The sequence below is a fragment of the Cavia porcellus genome, unplaced genomic scaffold, assembly GCF_034190915.1.
Source record: "Cavia porcellus strain 051 isolate PalLab524CR breed Dunkin Hartley unplaced genomic scaffold, mCavPor4.1 scaffold_26, whole genome shotgun sequence".
NCBI lineage: Eukaryota > Metazoa > Chordata > Mammalia > Rodentia > Caviidae > Cavia > Cavia porcellus.
The window spans coordinates 33862280-33879347 of record NW_026947509.1 but is presented as its reverse complement, the minus strand read 5'-3'; the positions used below and the strand labels follow the sequence as shown (position 1 = coordinate 33879347).

Here is a 17068-nt window from a genome sequence, read left to right as displayed (position 1 = left end):
ACCACCTGTGAAGGGACATCAACGCCATGTACAACAAAGTCACGCTGGGCCAGCTGCAGAAGATCACCCCCGACGTGAGTGTGCTGCACTGGCGTGCAGGTGGGGCTGAGCCCAGGCCAGGGTCCGCCCCCACCGACATGCACACGGGGACAGTGTGCAGCTTTTCTGTGCACCTGGACTCCTCCCTGGAGATCCAGCCCCTCACCTCTCCTGACCCCTCCCTGTGCCCACCCTCGGCCCCACAGCTGCAGTGAAAGTGGCTGCTGGACTAGATCTTCCAGGAGGACTTCTCGGAGGACGAGGAGGTGGTGCTGCTGGCCACGGACTACATGCAGCAGGTGTCCCAGCTCATCCGCTCCACGCCCCACAGGTGGGCTGCTGCCCTGCCCCCACCGTCTGCAGGGCTCCGCTCTGCCCTATCTGTCCGCATGGCAGCCTCTGAGCGTCCACTGCCACCTCTGTGCCAAAGCCACCGTGGGCCAACAGCTGGGGCACCAGACCCCTGTGTTCAGAGGCTGGTGCTGCCCCCTGCGCTGTGGGAGCTGGGCAGGCTGGGAGCGTCCGGAGCTGCTCGCCTCTCTGTGAGTGCTGAGGCTGAGACTGGCGTCTCTGTGGGAACGGGTGGCCACGATACTGCTGCCCAAGGTCACCTCGGGGAGGGCCTCCAGTCTGTGCCCCTGTTGGGGGAGGCACAGAGGTTCAAGGCCACCTCTGAGACAGACAGCCCTGAGCACCCAGGGCCCCATCCAGAGGAAGAAGGGAAATGTGGCTGGTGGAGCCCTTTGTGGCTCTGCTTTGTGACAGTCCTGTGTGACTGGGGCTCAGGAAGGTCATGATGAACCAGGAATGGTGGCACACCAGCAACTGGAACTGGGAGGCTGAGGCAGGATTATTGACTCACCTTCAGGTTCAACCCAGGTTAATAGTGAATTAAGTCCACTTTGGACTATACAGAGAGATCTCGCCACAAAAAATAAAATAAAAATGAAAATAAAATTGAAAGCGGAGGGGGGGGGTGTCTCTGCAAATCCTGCTGAACTTGCGCCCCGCATGGGTCCCCTGGATGGGCCGGCGATCCCTAGGCGCATCAGGTGTGGCACATAGTGACCCTGTGTGACCCCCGTCGAGCTGATCCGTGGCTGCTGCGCCTCTGCCCAGGACAGCGCGGCAGCGACCTTGCCCCTTGGACTGTGTCTCCTCCGCAGGCAGCGCTGGGACGTGGGGAAGGTGTGAAACCGGACCAGCAGCCTGCGACCTCCAGGCCAAAGCGGGGACGCGGCCCCGCGGTCCCCTCAGCCCCCGCCGCTCCTCTGTGAGTCTTCCCCAGACGCCCGGCAGCCCCCAGCCCGGCCCAGCGCGGTCTCACCCGCCTGCCTCTTTGGGCGACAGCCAGCGCGGCCAACACTGTCCGGCCATCCCGCGATCTTTATTGTTGCTTTTGCTCCTCAGCCGGGCCCAAGGGAGGCGGCCCGGGGCCTCCAGCTGCAGCGGGGAACAGAGCGCTGTCCCCGGCAGGCTGGAAGTGACTCACAGGCACGGGGTGCAGCGGGGCGCTGGGGGACCCGGTGCAGCCCGGGGGTCCCGGAGGTGCGGCCCGCGGAGCGCAGAGGCCGATTCGCAGCCCGGCAGGCGGGGCGGCTCTACGGAGGCCAGGAAAGGGCGCGGGGGTCGTGGAGGTCGCAATGGAGGTCGCTGAGTGGGCCCCCTGGAGGCAGGGTGGCGAGGGTGGAGGACACACGCAACACCCGTGAGGACCCACTGGGCCTGCCATCAGGGCGCAGTGGTGGCCAGCAGCAGCAGGAGCACAGTCCCGGCCAGGAGCGGCAGCGAAGGCAGCGCAGAGTCTGGACCAGCGCCTATGGGGGTATCCATGGAGGGGGGCGGCTGCAGGCCGCAGTCGGTGTAGGGCTCCAGGCAGCCAGCAAAGGCCATGAGGTGCGCCACGTAGCTCTGCTCCTGCACGCCGTGCATGAGGTGCGCCTGCGGGCCGCGCGCAAACACGGCCACGTCCTCGCCACCGTGCGTCTCCGAGGACAGGGGCACGGCCGCCTGCTGCAAGTAGCTGGAGTTGTCTGGGGATGGGGGGGACACCGCAGTCAGCAGAGCTTTCCAGGGGAGCCACCGCCTCCTCTTTCCAGTCTACCCCGGACTTCAGAGAGATGAGGGTGGGGGGTTGGCAGCACTCACAGATCTCACTGTCGCTGACCTCAGGCCTGGGGGAACCAGGGTACCCAGGGCCATTTCCATACAGGATGGAGGTGTAGTTTTTATCATCTGAGGCCAAGGAGGGGGCCAGCCCTGCAGGCGGAGAGGGGTGCATGTTGGCACTGACCGTCACTGGCGGTCATGTGTCTGACTCACTCCCTCACCTTGAGCATTGTTTTGGGCTTAATCCTCCCAAGATTCCAGCGAAGCAGTACTATCCATGTGCCCATTGGACAGAGCAGGAAACTGAGGCTCAGAGAAATCTTTGCCATCAGATTTAGTGACAGCACCCACCACAGTCCTCAGCCTACCAAAGATGGAGGTCCCCCGCAGGGTGTAGCCCCCAAAGGAGAAGACGTGGGAGTGATCAGCAGTGACTAGAATCAGGGTGTCCTGCTCGTTGGTGAGCTGGCTGGCCTTGTCAATAGCAGAGTCGAACACAACCGCCTCATGCAGGGCACGATAGCCCGAGCCCTCATGGTGTCCGTGGTCAATGCGGCCTCCTGTGGAGGTCAAGGGGGCAGAGATGCAATGCCCGATCCCTTTCCAGATGCCCCTTCCCTGCCTGGCTTTGCTGTGCCAGGAACCCCCACTCACCCTCCACGAAGAGGTAGAAACCTCTGGGGTTCCTGCTCAGCATGTGCACAGCCACCTCTGTCATCTCTACCAGGGAAGGGTCCAGCTCACGGTCTTGGTAGAAATCATATTTCATATCCGAGGGCTCAAAGAGGCCTGAGGGACAAGGGACCCCAGGGTGACTGCCAGGTTTTGTAGCCGGAGTGGGGGGCATGGCACACAGCAGCTGTCGAGGCCACCTGAGGGCCAGGGCAGGGCGCTCACCCATGATGCGAGTCACCTCTGGGTTCTGGGACGCCTGCATGAGCTCTGTGCGGTTCCACACATAGCGGGACCCCTGTGGGGACAGCCAGGCCTCAGCCCAGAGCCAGAGACCCATGGCCTGGGCCCCCCACAGCCCTGGCCCTGTCTCCCCATCCCCGTCCTGCGCCCCATCACCTGGTGCTTTGCGAGCCATTCCTGCACCAGGTCCTTCCCGTCCAGCCTAAGTCCTGCCTGGTTGGTGTCGTTTAGGTACTCAGGGTCTGGGGTCCCTCGGGGGAACATATACCTGCGGCCTCCACCCAGGATCACCTGTGGTGGTCAGAGATGAGGACGGTGGAGCTGGGCTGAAGGCCCCCCCCATCCCCTCCTCCCAGGCCCGGCATCCCCTCCAGGCCCATGGGGAGCCTGCCCTGGGCATAGTCTCCTCCACTGGCCCTGCTGCAACTCTGGGAGACCCAGGCAGCCTGCAGGGCTGAGCTGCAGGACACACCTGGGACTTTGGCCAGTGACAGGTCCCACCTTCCACCCAGCCCCTGTCTGCCCTTTGATCTCACGTCAATGTCCATGTTGGAGACGAGCTGTGTGGCGATGTCCTGGCAGCCATCTTCTCGTGCTGAGGCGGGCATGTTGGCATCTGAGTACCAGTTGCGGTTCACAGTGTGCGCATATGTGCCAGCTGGAGAGGCGTGCTGGACCCTGGTGGTGGTCACTATCCCCACAGACTTCCCTGCAGAAGAGAGAGGACTCAGTGGGTATCTCAGGCCTTTGGGCACACTCTTGTCCCCAAGGCTGGCCTCAGACCCACCTGCTTTCTTGGCCCGGTACATCACGGAGAGGACCTCGTTGCCCTGGGTTGTGTTGCACTGACTGACTCGAGCAGCCGCACTCAGGCCGATCGTCTGGTAGTTGGCTTTGACACCACACAGGTACGCGGTGGCTGTGCCTGCACTGTCTGGCACCTGCCTGTCCACGTTGTATGTCTGGGGACAGAGACACCATCAGTGCATGCCTGGGCTCAGTCCTGTGCCCACTGCCCCGTGCCCTTCCTTAGATCCTAGTCCCCCTCGGCGGGCTCCCCTGGGTCACAGTCCTGCCCCATCCCAGCCCCTGCTCACCTTAGACAGTGCCAGGTACGGGAACTTGTCCATTGCCAGAGGCGTCTCCGGCCCCAGCTGGCCCTGCTTTTGCCCCTTCAGGATCCTGGTGGCGGTCACCGTGGGCACCCCCATCCCTGAGGGTGGAACCTGTCAGGCTGGGCCCAGGGCTGGTGTGGACTCAGGGGCCCCACGCTCACTCACCATCCCCCAGGAACAGGATGAGGTTCTTAGCCGCCGTGTCAATGGGCTGCAGCTTCTTAGCTGCTGCCAGGGCGTCAGCTGCCTTTTGGTTCCAGAAGTTCGGGCTCTCCTCCTCCGCTGCCCAAGGGAGAGAGTCCAGGTCAGCTGAGGTCAGGGTGGCCCTTGATTAGTTCTTGGAGGAGCCTCATTACCTGGGATGATGCTGAGGGTCGGCTGTAGCCGGAGGCCCAGCAGCTGTAGCAGCAGAAGTGATAGCAGTGTCCAGGCTCCCAGCATGTCTGCGGATGGTGCTGCGTGCTGCAGCTGGCACAGCAGAGGACCAGCTCCTGCACAAAAGTCTCTGCTTATGTCAAGGAGGACTTTGGTCCCAGCTGTAAAAGTTCCCTGTTCCAGGCAACTTCTCTGACCCACCCCTGCCCTGGGAGCTCAGGGAAGGTACAAGATAAGACCAGGCAAGCATGAACGGGTTCCCACACAGCCAGCCCGGCATGGGCCAGGTGGGACCAATGCCCTTAGCTGAGGAGCTTTTCCCAGGCTAGACAGCAGCTGGCTGAGGCCCTGTCTGGGGTGCTGAAGGGAGCAGGGGTCTGGGGTGCAGCCTGGGCCTGAGGCTCTGCTTTGGCTTCCAGATGCTGGGAGCCCCAGAAAGGGGGGGCTGTTGCAGGTAGAACTCTGTCACACAACTGTCTTCCCACCAGGCTTGGCAAGAGCACCCAGGAATATGGGACCAGACAGAGTTGGTGAGAAGGTGTAGGGCTGGTGGGGCCAGGCCCGTGTGTAGTGAGCCTGCCTTGTGTGTGTGTGTGTGTGTGTGTGTGTGCACGCATGTGTGTTCACCTGTGTAGGCAATGGTAGGGCCAGTGCCCTGAGACAGTCCACTTGTGAGCTGGACCTTTTAGAGTGGCCAGAAGGCTTGAGCCAATAAGGTTGAGCCTGTTACCAAGGGAACAGCAGATGGGGACTGGGGGTGAATCCTGGGCCACCCCCAGCCTCTGAGAAGAAGCTGCGCTTCTTGAGCTTCAGGCTGTGCTTGAGTATTTCTGCAGTCCAGCAATCCCTCTACGGAATGCATGGCCCCAGGAATCAGAAGCACCATCTCCATCTTCTTGTCACTGGGACAGAATTCCCAACACCTGATACTTGAAGGAAGGATGTCTCACATTTTTGGTCCATAGTTGGCCAGCTCTGAGGGGACAGTGGAAAGACCAGTAGCAGAAAGCTGCTCACCTTGGGGCGGCCAGGGGCAGAGCTGGAAGGGAGGACCTGAGGCGACTTACTCTAGGGCTACTTCCTTCACCAGCCAGCTCCAAACCTTTTCAAACTCCAGCATGCCAGTTCGCGTGGGAGCACGCCAGTCCACAGGGTCAGGTAGCATTGCAGCAGGGCCCCCTCTGTACCAAAGTCTCTTAGTCACACAACATCTGTCTTAGTCACTTCTACTGTCTCAGTGCTGAGACACAGTAGCCATGGTGCAAAGGCTTGGTGCAGGAGAGCTGCCCCTTCCTGGTGGCTGGAAAGCAGAATTAGGAGGGAGGAGCCAGGAAAGGCCATAGCCATCCAAGCCACACCCCAGCAACCCACCACTTCCGGCTGCACCGCCTAGCCCTGCATTTCAGTGTGGCACCCCCGGATTCAATCACCTTTTGAAAGCCCCACATACGAGCACATGAGGCTTTGGAGTGACATTGAGCTGCCCAAGACTCAGTTCTGGGGAGCAGAAGGTGGCATGATTCAGTCTCCAGGAGGCAGGAGCAACCCAGGGCTGTGGTTAGGAAACACCTCATGTCCCCAGATGCTCATGTGTTGGAAGCTCCACCTCCAGGGAGGTGACGGAGTCAGGACCTTTACACAGTGGAGGTGACAATGACAGTTGGGGCTGTCATTAGAAAAGTCCCCTGCGGTTCTCTTGGGGCCCCAGTTAGTTCCTAAGGACCTGGGTTGTCATCAACAAGCAAGACCCGCTCCCCTTCCTCTCTGTATCTCATCTCTCTGTGTGAGCTTCTCTCTCCTGCCCACTGGCACCACAAGGACACCTGTCCCAGTACACAGCCAACCCCACTGGCAGAGCTGAGCACTGGGCCTCGAGCTTCCAAGTCTGTGAGCTCAGCAGACTGTTGTACCCCAAAACAAGGCCCCAAGATATTAATCAAAAATGGGGGGGGGGGCAAGATGTCTTTAAAAGAGCATTTTATTTAAGCTGGTACCCAGTAGCACAGTGCAGATGGAGTTTGCAAAGCTGTGTAACTGGGCTAGAATTTTGACAAATTTTTATAGTTCATTTACGATTAGCTCATAGACCATTTAAGTACATATTGATGAGAAACAGAAACAAGGTGGGTCTTTGTTCCCCTTTGCTTGAGGTCAGAAGCATTTCACAGTGGGTGGTTAGCCAATTCATAGCCCTTGGTCTGCCAATTCCAGGAACATTTGTCTCTCACAAAGGGAACAATGGTTGCTACTCATTTGTCTCTTACAAGGGGAACAAAGGTTGACACAACAAACAGGTTATTCAGGGGACTGACACATACAGAACAGCATGATGACGAGGTGAGTTAATCTATAACCATGTGGTTACTAGGGTAACAAGCACAGCACAGAATGACAATACTGCTAATAACTATCTTTTTAACTTTGCATTTAATTTTTTAGCATTTTAGTACAACACAGACATCTTCTCTTTGTCCTCCACCCTTTCTGCTGATTGGTCAGCACAGAAAGGTTAATGGACCCGGTTCTGTGGATGGATGCGTGATACACAGTGTGGACCGCATGTGTGACATCATCACTCAGCCTTCACAAGGGCAGGGAATCCCGTCAAGGCCACCATAGGAACAAACGTGGTATCATCCTGCTATCTGAAATCAGCCAGTCACATATAGACAATGACCATGCAGTTCTCTGGTGTGGGTTCCAGGAAGGGTCAGAGGTCTAGAGACAGAATGGGCCGCTGGCACCTGGGGGCTGAGGGCAGACAGGAGTAGCGGGTTGCTTGCTAGGTTTGGGGCCTCAGGTTTATAGATGAAAATGCTCTGGGAATTGGCAGCCCAGCTACACATGAATGCCTTTCCTGCCGCTGGACTGTGTAATTCAAAGAGTGGAGAGAGGTGGATTTTGTTGCTCATTTTAAAACCACTGTTCAAAGAATTTTCGGACCAAATCTTTCCTCCAGGTTCTGCGGCACATCCCACCCGCGGTAACCTCCTATGGTTTGTTTTGTCTCATTTATTTATTTAGAGATTATCTTGCTAAATTGCCCATGATGGCCTCAAACTTCTGATTGTCCTGCCTCAGCCTCCCAAGGGGCTGAGATGACAGCCGTGTGCCACTTCACATGGCCAGCAGCCTCCCTTTTTACTCAAGCCACCTTATCACATGAACCAAACCACAGGCCCGACCCGGAGTCCCCCGCTGCCCCCACTTGCCACTGTCGTGTGCCTGTCCCGTGTCTCTCCTTACCATGCCCACCTAGGTGTCCTCCAGCAGAACCCTCCTGCATCTTGCATCTCCATCTTGTCTATGTCCCCTAGTTGTCCTAGGGATTCAGGGACAGTATCACCTCAGGTCACCCTCATTGCCCACCGCTAGCTCCCAACTAGCTCTCTTTACCTCCTACCTATGCTGCCAGGAAGGCTTTTCTTCACTTTTCCCCAGAAAAATCTTCTTGGTCTCTGTTAATTATCCATAGTCATGCAGAAATGTGATCACTGTATGCATGCATATGCTGTGAAATGGTTAATTCTGGGTCAAAGGAGTTTCCTCCTCCATAAATGTGCCTTCAGATTAAAAAAGGGAAATTATTGGGTAAAGGTCATGGCTGAGCAGGACTGGGTGAGGCCTTAATCAAATAAATTGCTTTCTTTTGTGTCAGGACATAGGCTGAAGGTTCAGGACTCTGTCAACCGTCTCCACTCGACTTTGCAGCCTCTTAAGTCAGATTTTCACGTCACACTGAGCCATGTGTAGTTCTAGGAGGGGGTGACAGCAGCCTCAGTCACCTGCCAGGTCCCCTGGGATGGGGTCACCACCCGGACGTCCCCAGCTTGCTGTGGATGCGTGATGGGGTGCATTGGGCTCTGTGAAGTTTCATCCCCCGAGCACGCTGCTGGGACAGGCACGACCAGGAGACCACACAGCGGCAGCCTCAAGGACCCTGGTGACTACGTCACCCCACAGCCCCTGCAGCCTCTGTTGCTAGTGCCTGGCGACCATCAACTGTGACTGCTCCTCCAGTACTGTGTCATTTTTAAGAAGTCAGATCGATAGACTGAAGCCACTTGTAATCTTAAGGGATTCACTTTTATTTCACTCGACATGATTCCCTCGGGACTCGGCCTGGGATGGGCATGACCCAGCCAGTCTGCGCGGTCCAGCCACCTTCCCTGGGCTATGCTGCATGGCGCAGGAAACCATTTTGTTGGGAGCCGCGTCTGTGATAGCTCGCCTTGCGCGGCGGACGTGCGGCCTGTGGTAAAGAGCAAAGCCTGAGGTAGATTACCCCTCCCATCGAATATGTTAGTTTCCTGCTTACCGCGTAAACAACCCGCTCAACAATATAGTCTGCCTGGCAACTGATGATGTTAGCCAATCAGCTTGCCTTGCTTACTTTAACATGATTGGACACTGTACCCGTATATATACCGGTGCCACCCCTGGGCGGAAGAAGAAGCCAGGTAGAAGCCCAGAAGTAAAAGCCCAAAAGGAGCCGCGGAGAGCGGACCGGTAGAGGCTTTGGGGCAGACTGAAGCACAAAAGGAGCCGCGGGGAGCGGACCAGAGGAGGCTTCAGCTGGGAGAAGCCAGGGCAGGCTGTACGGAGAAGGAAAATAAAAAGAAAAGGTTGTCCACTACCAGACTTTGTCGTGTGTCCTTCCTGCCGGCCGGGAGCGGACATCGACATTTGGAGGCCCGCCCGGGGACTGATCACCCCCGAGACGTGGAAGTGGACAACGCTCCAGTACAGAGCTGCGAGACAGGTGAGTTGGGGATAAGCCTGGGCTCTGGGTGGCGCGCACCTACAGGGCTTTTAGACTCCCCTCAGGCTCACGCGTAAGTGGCGGATTCCTTGGGCCTCACGCGGTGAGTAACATATTAAAAGATGGGAAACATGTTAGGTAGCAACACTAAGAGCGAGGGTGGTTGTGGAGAAAGCTCTCAAGAGCTTACAAAAGTACGCAGGGTATCTGAGCAGGCCCAGTCAGGGAGCTCCCGAGAGGGGTCCGTCAAGGGGAACAAGGATGCTAAGGAGGAGGACGGGGCTCTAGCCTCGGAGTCGTCTGACTCCGAGGACGAGGGAAAGTTGAATGGCAAGGAGGCCAAAGAGACCAGCTGTCAGGAGCCTAAATCGCTCAATAAGGAGTCGCAGGGTTCTTTTCCAGCGTTGCCCCGCGAATTGCGCTCTGCTCAACCTGGTCTGCGGAGGAGTAGAGAGCTCCTGAGCGCTCCCCGGCGCGAGAGGGAGGCGAAGCCTTCCGCCCCACCTTGGGGGCCGTTTCCGGAGGCGATTCCTCGCCACGAGGCGGCCGCCTGGGAGCTCTCTCCCCTTTCGCCAGAACAGGAAGTGATGCACGGGCCCCCATTTTCCGCCCAATCACGGCCGCTGTCTTATGCTCCGCCGCCGGCGGGTCGGTATTTTTACAGGCGGCTTTGGCAGGGGGGACGCTTGTCTCATGAGGTACATCCACCTGGGATAGATAGTGGCCCCTACGGGATATTTCCTGTACAAGTAGCTATGGGCCAGGGACGCAATGTATGGGAGCCTTTTGAGATAAAGCAGATTAGAGAACTTAAAAATGCAGTTACAACCTTTGGGCCGACTGCGCCTTACACCATTGCCATGCTGGAGAATCTGTCTTCTGGGCCCCTCACCCCCGCGGACTGGATTCAGCTGGCAAAGGCGTGTCTGCCCTCGGGCAGTTACCTGGATTGGCGAGCCTGGTACGCAGAGTTCTCTGCAGAGCAGGCTGAGAGAAACGCCAATCGGGGAAACCGGGGGTGGAACAAGGAAATGCTTATGGGAGAAGGTCGGCACGCTGATGACCAGACCCAGTTCCCCGGCGCTGACTATGAACAAATCAATGCCATAGGGCTCCGCGCCTGGAAACAGGTAAGTGGTGCCGGAACAGCCTCCTTGTGTCTTTCAAAAATAATTCAGGGTACCACAGAGCCATTTGTTGACTTTGTGGCCCGAATGCAAGATGCTGCCGATAAGATATTTCCTGATCCGGGAGTGGCTCAACCGCTGGTAAGGCAGCTGATTTTTGAGCAATGTACAAAGGAGTGCAAGGCAGCGATAGCTCCTCATAAGAACAAGGACCTCAACGCCTGGATTAGGATATGCAGAGAGATAGGGGGGCCGCTCTCCAACTCGGGAGTGGCTGCTCTCCTGGCCGCGGCTGTACAGCAGAGGGGACCTCGCGGGTTAGAAGGGGAATGTAAGGCTAAAGGGTGTTTTGCCTGCGGGGAGCCAGGACACATTAAACGTCATTGCCCAAACAATGCAGATGCTAGGCCTCGCCCTAGGAATGAAGAACCATATGTTTGTGGGCGATGCAAAAAGGGATCACACAAAGCTGAGGAGTGTAGGTCGGTCTTTGATGCTCAGGGCAACCGTATTTGTGGACAAGATGCTAGAGAGCCAAAAAACGGCCAGAGGGGGCCCCATTCACAGGCGGGCCCCCGCCCCAGAGACAGGACAGCTCAGGGTGGCAGCCTTCAACAAGGGCCACCCCTGGGTCAGCAGGTGTGGACCTCAGTGTCGCCTCAGGACTTATATTAGTGCCTGATATGGGTGTTCAAGTGGTTGAAACCACCTTTAAGGGACCGTTACCCGAAAATTCCGTGGGTCTGGTGATCGGGAGATCCTCCACGGCCCTTCGGGGTCTCACAGTAGTCCCAGGGGTCATAGACTCAGACTACACAGGACATATTAAAATTATGGTTCAATCTCTTGTGGGTACTATGGTAATCAATGAAGGAGACAAGATAGCGCAGCTCTTGCTGCTCCCCAGTCTCCACAAGAGATTTCCCTCAAAGCAGAAAATTAGAGAAAGTCAAGGTTTCGGTTCCTCAGGGGAAGTCTTTGAGGGACTCCATATGACACTTGGTAAAAGGCCCATGCTCTCACTTAAGGTCAATGGCAAGAATATAACAGGGCTCCTAGACACAGGAGCTGACCGTTCCATTATCTCCAGAAAGGATTGGCCTTCCAACTGGCCCACCAACACTGCAGATAACACGCTGCAGGGCCTGGGGATGGTGTCAGCTCCTCAGGTTAGTGCTTCAACCCTGCTCTGGTGCAATGAGGAGGGTCATCAGGGCCATTTCCAACCGTTTGTGTTGCAGTTGCCAGTGTCTCTATGGGGAAGGGACATCCTCACTCAGATGGATGTCACGCTTACGTCAAACTGCTCCCCCCAGGCTAAGGATATACTCAGGAACCAGGGATATACCCCCGGCAAAGGCTTGGGCAATGCCCTGCAGGGTCGGACATCCCCAATACCAGTAGAAAACAAAAAAGGTAGGCAAGGATTGGGTTTTTCTTAGGGGCCGCTGAAGAAGCTCTCCTACCCACTTCGATCAAAATCACCTGGAAATCAAATGATCCGGTTTGGGTACCTCAGTGGCCCCTGCCTAAGGAGAAGCTATTAGCCTTGTCAGAAATAGTCAGTACACAACTTAGATTAGGACATATTAAGCCGTCAACCTCCCCATGGAACACCCCCATTTTTATAATTAAGAAAAAGTCTGGCAAGTGGAGGCTGCTCCATGATCTAAGGGCGGTCAACGCGCAGATGCAGCCCCTGGGGGCGGTCCAGAGGGGGCTGCCAGCTCTCTCAGCCATCCCTCAGTCCTGGCCAGTTTATGTTATAGACCTTAGAGACTGTTTCTTCTCAATTCCCCTGCACCCAGAGGACACTCATAGGTTCGCCTTTACTTTGCCCACCATTAACCAAGAAAGCCCTGATCTCAGATACGAGTGGGTAACGTTGCCCCAAGGTATGGCCAACAGTCCCACTATGTGTCAGATTTACCTTGATTCCCTACTGGCCCCCCTACGAAAATCCTTTCCCAAGATAAGATGTATGCATTACATGGACGACTTTTTGCTCAGCGGCAGGGACCCAGACATGCTAAATAATATGCTCAGCCAGTTGGTCGAGGCCCTGAGACAAGCTAATCTGCATGTTGCCCCCGACAAGATTCAGGGAGGAAAAATGGTGACCTACTTAGGCGCGAGAATCTCCCCTATGCTAGTCTCTCCGCAGAAGGTCACCATTAGGATGGATGGCGTTAGGACCCTAAATGACATACAAAAGCTATTGGGAGACATTAATTGGATTAGGCCATATTTACATATACCAAATTCAGATCTCAAACCCCTGTTCGACCTTCTGAAGGGAGACCCAGATATAGCCTCCCACAGGAGGCTCACTCCTGAGGCAAGAGCTGCCTTACAGAGAGTGGAAAAAGCCTTAGGTGGGGCTACCTTACACAGAATTGAACCAGGGCGACCCTTTGATGTCTGTTTGCTACAGACTAGTCTACAGCCTACAGCGGTGATTTGGCAGAAAGGACCACTACTGTGGATACACCCTAAGGTCTCACCTGCAAAAGTCATAGAGCATTACCCGGAGGCAGTCGCTTCATTGGCCCTTGAAGCGCATGATAGAGCTGTCCAACATTTTGGCTCAGGACCACAAGCCATCCGAGTACCCTATACCGCCAGCCAGATCAAGACCCTGGCTGCCTGCATAGATACCTGGGCCATTCTGAGATGTGTTTTCCATGGGGATATAAACAATCAATACCCTAAAGACCCTATCTTGTCATTTGTCACTCAGCACCCTATAATTTTTCCAAAGGTTACTGCCTCTGAGCCATTAGTCCTAGCAACTACAATATACACAGATGGCTCCAAGACGGGGATAGGCGCCTATGTGATCCTAGGCAAGCCCCCGGTTACCATACAATTTAAACCAGATCAGCCTCAGGTGGTAGAACTGCAGATCGTTAAAATGATTCTTGAACGGTTCTCAGAAGCCATTAACATTGTCTCCGATTCTAGGTATGTGGTCAATGCTATGCAAGTGCTTGAGACTGCCAGTTTAATTAGATCCACTTCCACAGTGGCTGGACTGTTCCTGTCTATCCAGACATTGCTTCAGAACAGACACCATAAGGTCTTCACCACCCACATAAGAGCACATACATCCCTGCCGGGGCCCATGGCACAGGGGAATGCGGCTGCTGACACTGCCACTCGCCCGTTATGGATTTTTACCTTACTAACACCAATCGAGCGAGCCCGTGCCTTCCATGATAAATTTCATGTTAATGCCAGGACACTAGCAAACCATTTCCATGTTTCTAGAGCAGATGCACGAGATATCGTGCGACTATGTGACTCCTGTGCCACATACAAACCTGCCATACCGATGGGAGTAAACCCTCGAGGTTTGATCCCTGGTGATGTTTGGCAGATGGACATCACACATATACAGGAGTTTGGGACTCTTAAATATGTTCATGTTTCCACAGACACCTGTTCTCACGTCATATTCGCAACAGCAGAAACAGGTGAAAAAGTGTCTAATGTGATCAATCATTGCCTGGCAGCTTGGGCCGCATGGGGCAAACCAAAAATATTAAAAACTGATAATGGACCAGCCTATATAGGCAAAGCCTTCAATGAGTTCTGCAAAATGATGGAGGTTCAATTAAAACATGGTATCCCATACAATCCCCAAGGTCAAGGAATCATTGAGAGGGCTCATAGAAGCCTCAAAGAAATTTTACAAAAACAAAAAGGGGGAGTAGGCCAAGGCCTGGCCCCAAAGGCACGATTATCCATGGCACTATTCACACACAATTTTTTAAATTTAAATAATGATAATCGCTCCCCAGCTGTGGAGCACTGCAACCCTTCCCCCAACCATAAAGGGTGGGTGAAGTGGAAAGATGTCCTGACAGGACAATGGATGGGCCCGGATCCAGTGGTCAGCTGGAACCGAGGCGCGGTTTGTGTTTTCCCACAGGAACCGGGACGAGAACCACTGTGGATACCGGAGAGACTGACACGGGCAACAAAGCCCTCGACTGAAGATCAGACCTGCCCTACTGGAGATCCATCACAGACCAACCAATAAGATGAATAGAAATAGCGGTAGCCCGAAATGGACAAGAAGATCCTCAGGCATATGCATGGCTTGCTCAATTGGCCCACGACCGAGTCTAGATATGGCGGGCATCCCTCATTCTCCTCCATAAGGTGACAATACACAGCAGGGTAGGTGAGTCAATGACGGGTAAGAGCGTGCCTCCCCAGCACGACTCGACCTAAGCCAGGCCCTACCCCATCCTGCACGTAAGCCGCTGGACTGTTAGATGCTGCCCAGGTCTAAATTTCTCTCCGAGGGGATTTCTTTACGGAGAGGAAATGAGTGCAAGCTTGTGTGCATCCAGGTTCCGTCCAGTTTGTGCCTGGCCCTAGAAAAAGGACGAGGGCCTCAGGGCCTTGGCAGACCATGGCATGGCCAACCAGGGTCTAAGCCAAGGACCTACGGTGGACCTACACATAGGGCATAAGCCTCTGCACCCAGTCCAGGAAGGGCTACGATGCGCACATTCATAAAAAATAAAATAGGGGGAGATGTTGGGAGCCGCGTCTGTGATAGCTCGCCTTGCGCGGCGGACGTGCGGCCTGTGGTAAAGAGCAAAGCCTGAGGTAGATTACCCCTCCCATCGAATATGTTAGTTTCCTGCTTACCGCGTAAACAACCCGCTCAACAATATAGTCTGCCTGGCAACTGATGATGTTAGCCAATCAGCTTGCCTTGCTTACTTTAACATGATTGGACACTGTACCCGTATATATACCGGTGCCACCCCTGGGCGGAAGAAGAAGCCAGGTAGAAGCCCAGAAGTAAAAGCCCAAAAGGAGCCGCGGAGAGCGGACCGGTAGAGGCTTTGGGGCAGACTGAAGCACAAAAGGAGCCGCGGGGAGCGGACCAGAGGAGGCTTCAGCTGGGAGAAGCCAGGGCAGGCTGTACGGAGAAGGAAAATAAAAAGAAAAGGTTGTCCACTACCAGACTTTGTCGTGTGTCCTTCCTGCCGGCCGGGAGCGGACATCGACACCATTTGCCTGCAGCAGGTCAGCCAGGCTCTCTCTGGGAGGCTCCTAGGTGCCCAGCTGCTCTGCCCACTCCCAGGCAGGGTTTCATTTTTCCACAAAGGATTGTGGACTGGAATTGCTGGTCTTCAGTGATTCTTTTCAGAGCGCTGGCACCGTCTTCCATGTCAATCAGCAATATGTGAAAGGTCTTTATTTATTTAGGCATTTATTTATTTACTTATGTCTTTTATTTTTTATTTTTTGGCAGTACCGGGGATCGAACTCACGATCTCGTGCTTGCCAGGCAGGCACTTACGCTGCTGAGCTAAATCCCCAGCCCTTATTTATGTCTTTTTGAGACGGAGTCTCCCTGTGCATTTCAGGGTGAACTTGAGCTCACTTTGTAGCCCAGGCTGGTCTCAAACTCCCAACAATCCTCCTGCTTCAGCCTCCCTCATGCTGAGACTGCAGGTATGTGCCACCATGCCTGGCTGAGAGTGATTTGATTGAGGAATGAGCAAAAGATTTCCCTCTGAAATGCTATTTTTGTCTTTAGGTTTTTGTGAGAGAGGGTTTCATCAGTCTGACCTTGAACTTATGGAGATCCTCCTGCTTCAGCCTCCTGAGTGCTGAGATTATACCTGTGTCACATTGTCCAGCTGTCTATTCTCTTATTTTGTGTTGCTTGAGTCTCAGTTTCCCCAGAGAATTTACCCAGGTGCAGCACGATGTCTTAACAGCAGCCCAGACACCAGCATGTGCAGCCAGTAGATAACCAAGGGCAGTTAGTGAGCACTAATGTGTGGCAGTAATCCTTTCTGTGGAATCCGTAAAGACACTGAAGTGGCAGTTAAGTCTCTAGCTACATTTTATTGGCCACACCAGAGTCCAAAGGATGTGGTGGGTGACACGAACCCAGAGTCCTGGCATCCGTCTGGCAGGATAATCTCAGGTGGGCTCGCCCTGCACAGCCTGTTTTGGGCCGGGGATGGCAGAGGCTGCTCCATTCCGATTCTGGCAGCGCTCACAGGCATCTGGCACTGTCACTGTTTTTATGTGTGCCATCCCTGTACTGGGTCCTGTGAGGCTCTCTCCTTGCTCTGCAGTAACATTTAGGGATTTTCATTGCCATCTGCCCTGGTTCCTGGTGAGTTTTCCTCTTGGGTCCAAGCAGGACAGGAAATAGCATCGCTCGCCATGAACCTGGGGTGTCTGTCCACAGCGGTAGCCTTCAGGGACACCTGACTACCACCTCCCGCCTCTGCCTGACCACCACTAGGCTGAAGGGCCGTGAGTCCTGCTCCTGGCCACTGTGGACAGGGAGGCCGGGCCCAGGTCTCCTCTAGTGACCTCCCTGCCATGCTGCCCAGTGGCCCTGCTGATGCCCGGCTCTGCCCAGGCCACATCCTGGTCCCCAGCACAGTGCCATGGGCAGCACCAGAGCTGGCAGCTGCACACATCCACCCTGCCGCTCAGTGTCCCCAGCCACGGAGACCAGTGGTCACCCATCTCCTAGCTGCCACACACTGGCGAGACAACACGGGGGTGCACAGCAAAGACAAGGAGGTGATAGGGTCCCCAGGAGAGGACCCTGCGGGCACACACCCAGCCATGGC

The 17068-nt window shown here is 55.3% G+C and overlaps 1 protein-coding gene across 1 annotated transcript; it reads right to left on the bottom strand.

Annotated features, from left to right (window-relative positions):
• Positions 1-1405: 1405 nt before the first annotated feature.
• On the bottom strand, positions 1406-4684 carry LOC100724677 (intestinal-type alkaline phosphatase). Its single transcript, XM_003474414.2, has 11 exons — positions 4535-4684; positions 4344-4460; positions 4161-4276; positions 3851-4025; positions 3600-3772; positions 3220-3354; positions 3046-3118; positions 2803-2937; positions 2517-2708; positions 2188-2298; positions 1406-2072 (listed from the first exon to the last, which is right to left on the bottom strand). The coding sequence occupies exons 1-11, from the start codon at positions 4617-4619 to the stop codon at positions 1771-1773; spliced, it is 1614 nt and encodes a 537-aa protein (XP_003474462.2). The 5' UTR covers positions 4620-4684; the 3' UTR covers positions 1406-1770.
• Between the last annotated feature and the right edge of the window lie 12384 nt (positions 4685-17068).

Coding starts and splice junctions, on each gene's coding strand:
- LOC100724677 (XM_003474414.2), bottom strand. CDS start 4,619: ATGCTGGGAGCCTGGACACTGCTATCACTTCTGCTGCTACAGCTGCTG. Junction 4,277..4,343: donor CATCCTGTTCCTGGGGGATG/GTGAGTGAGCGT, acceptor TTCCACCCTCAG/GGATGGGGGTGCCCACGGTG. Junction 2,709..2,802: donor TTTCTACCTCTTCGTGGAGG/GTGAGTGGGGGT, acceptor TGACCTCCACAG/GAGGCCGCATTGACCACGGA.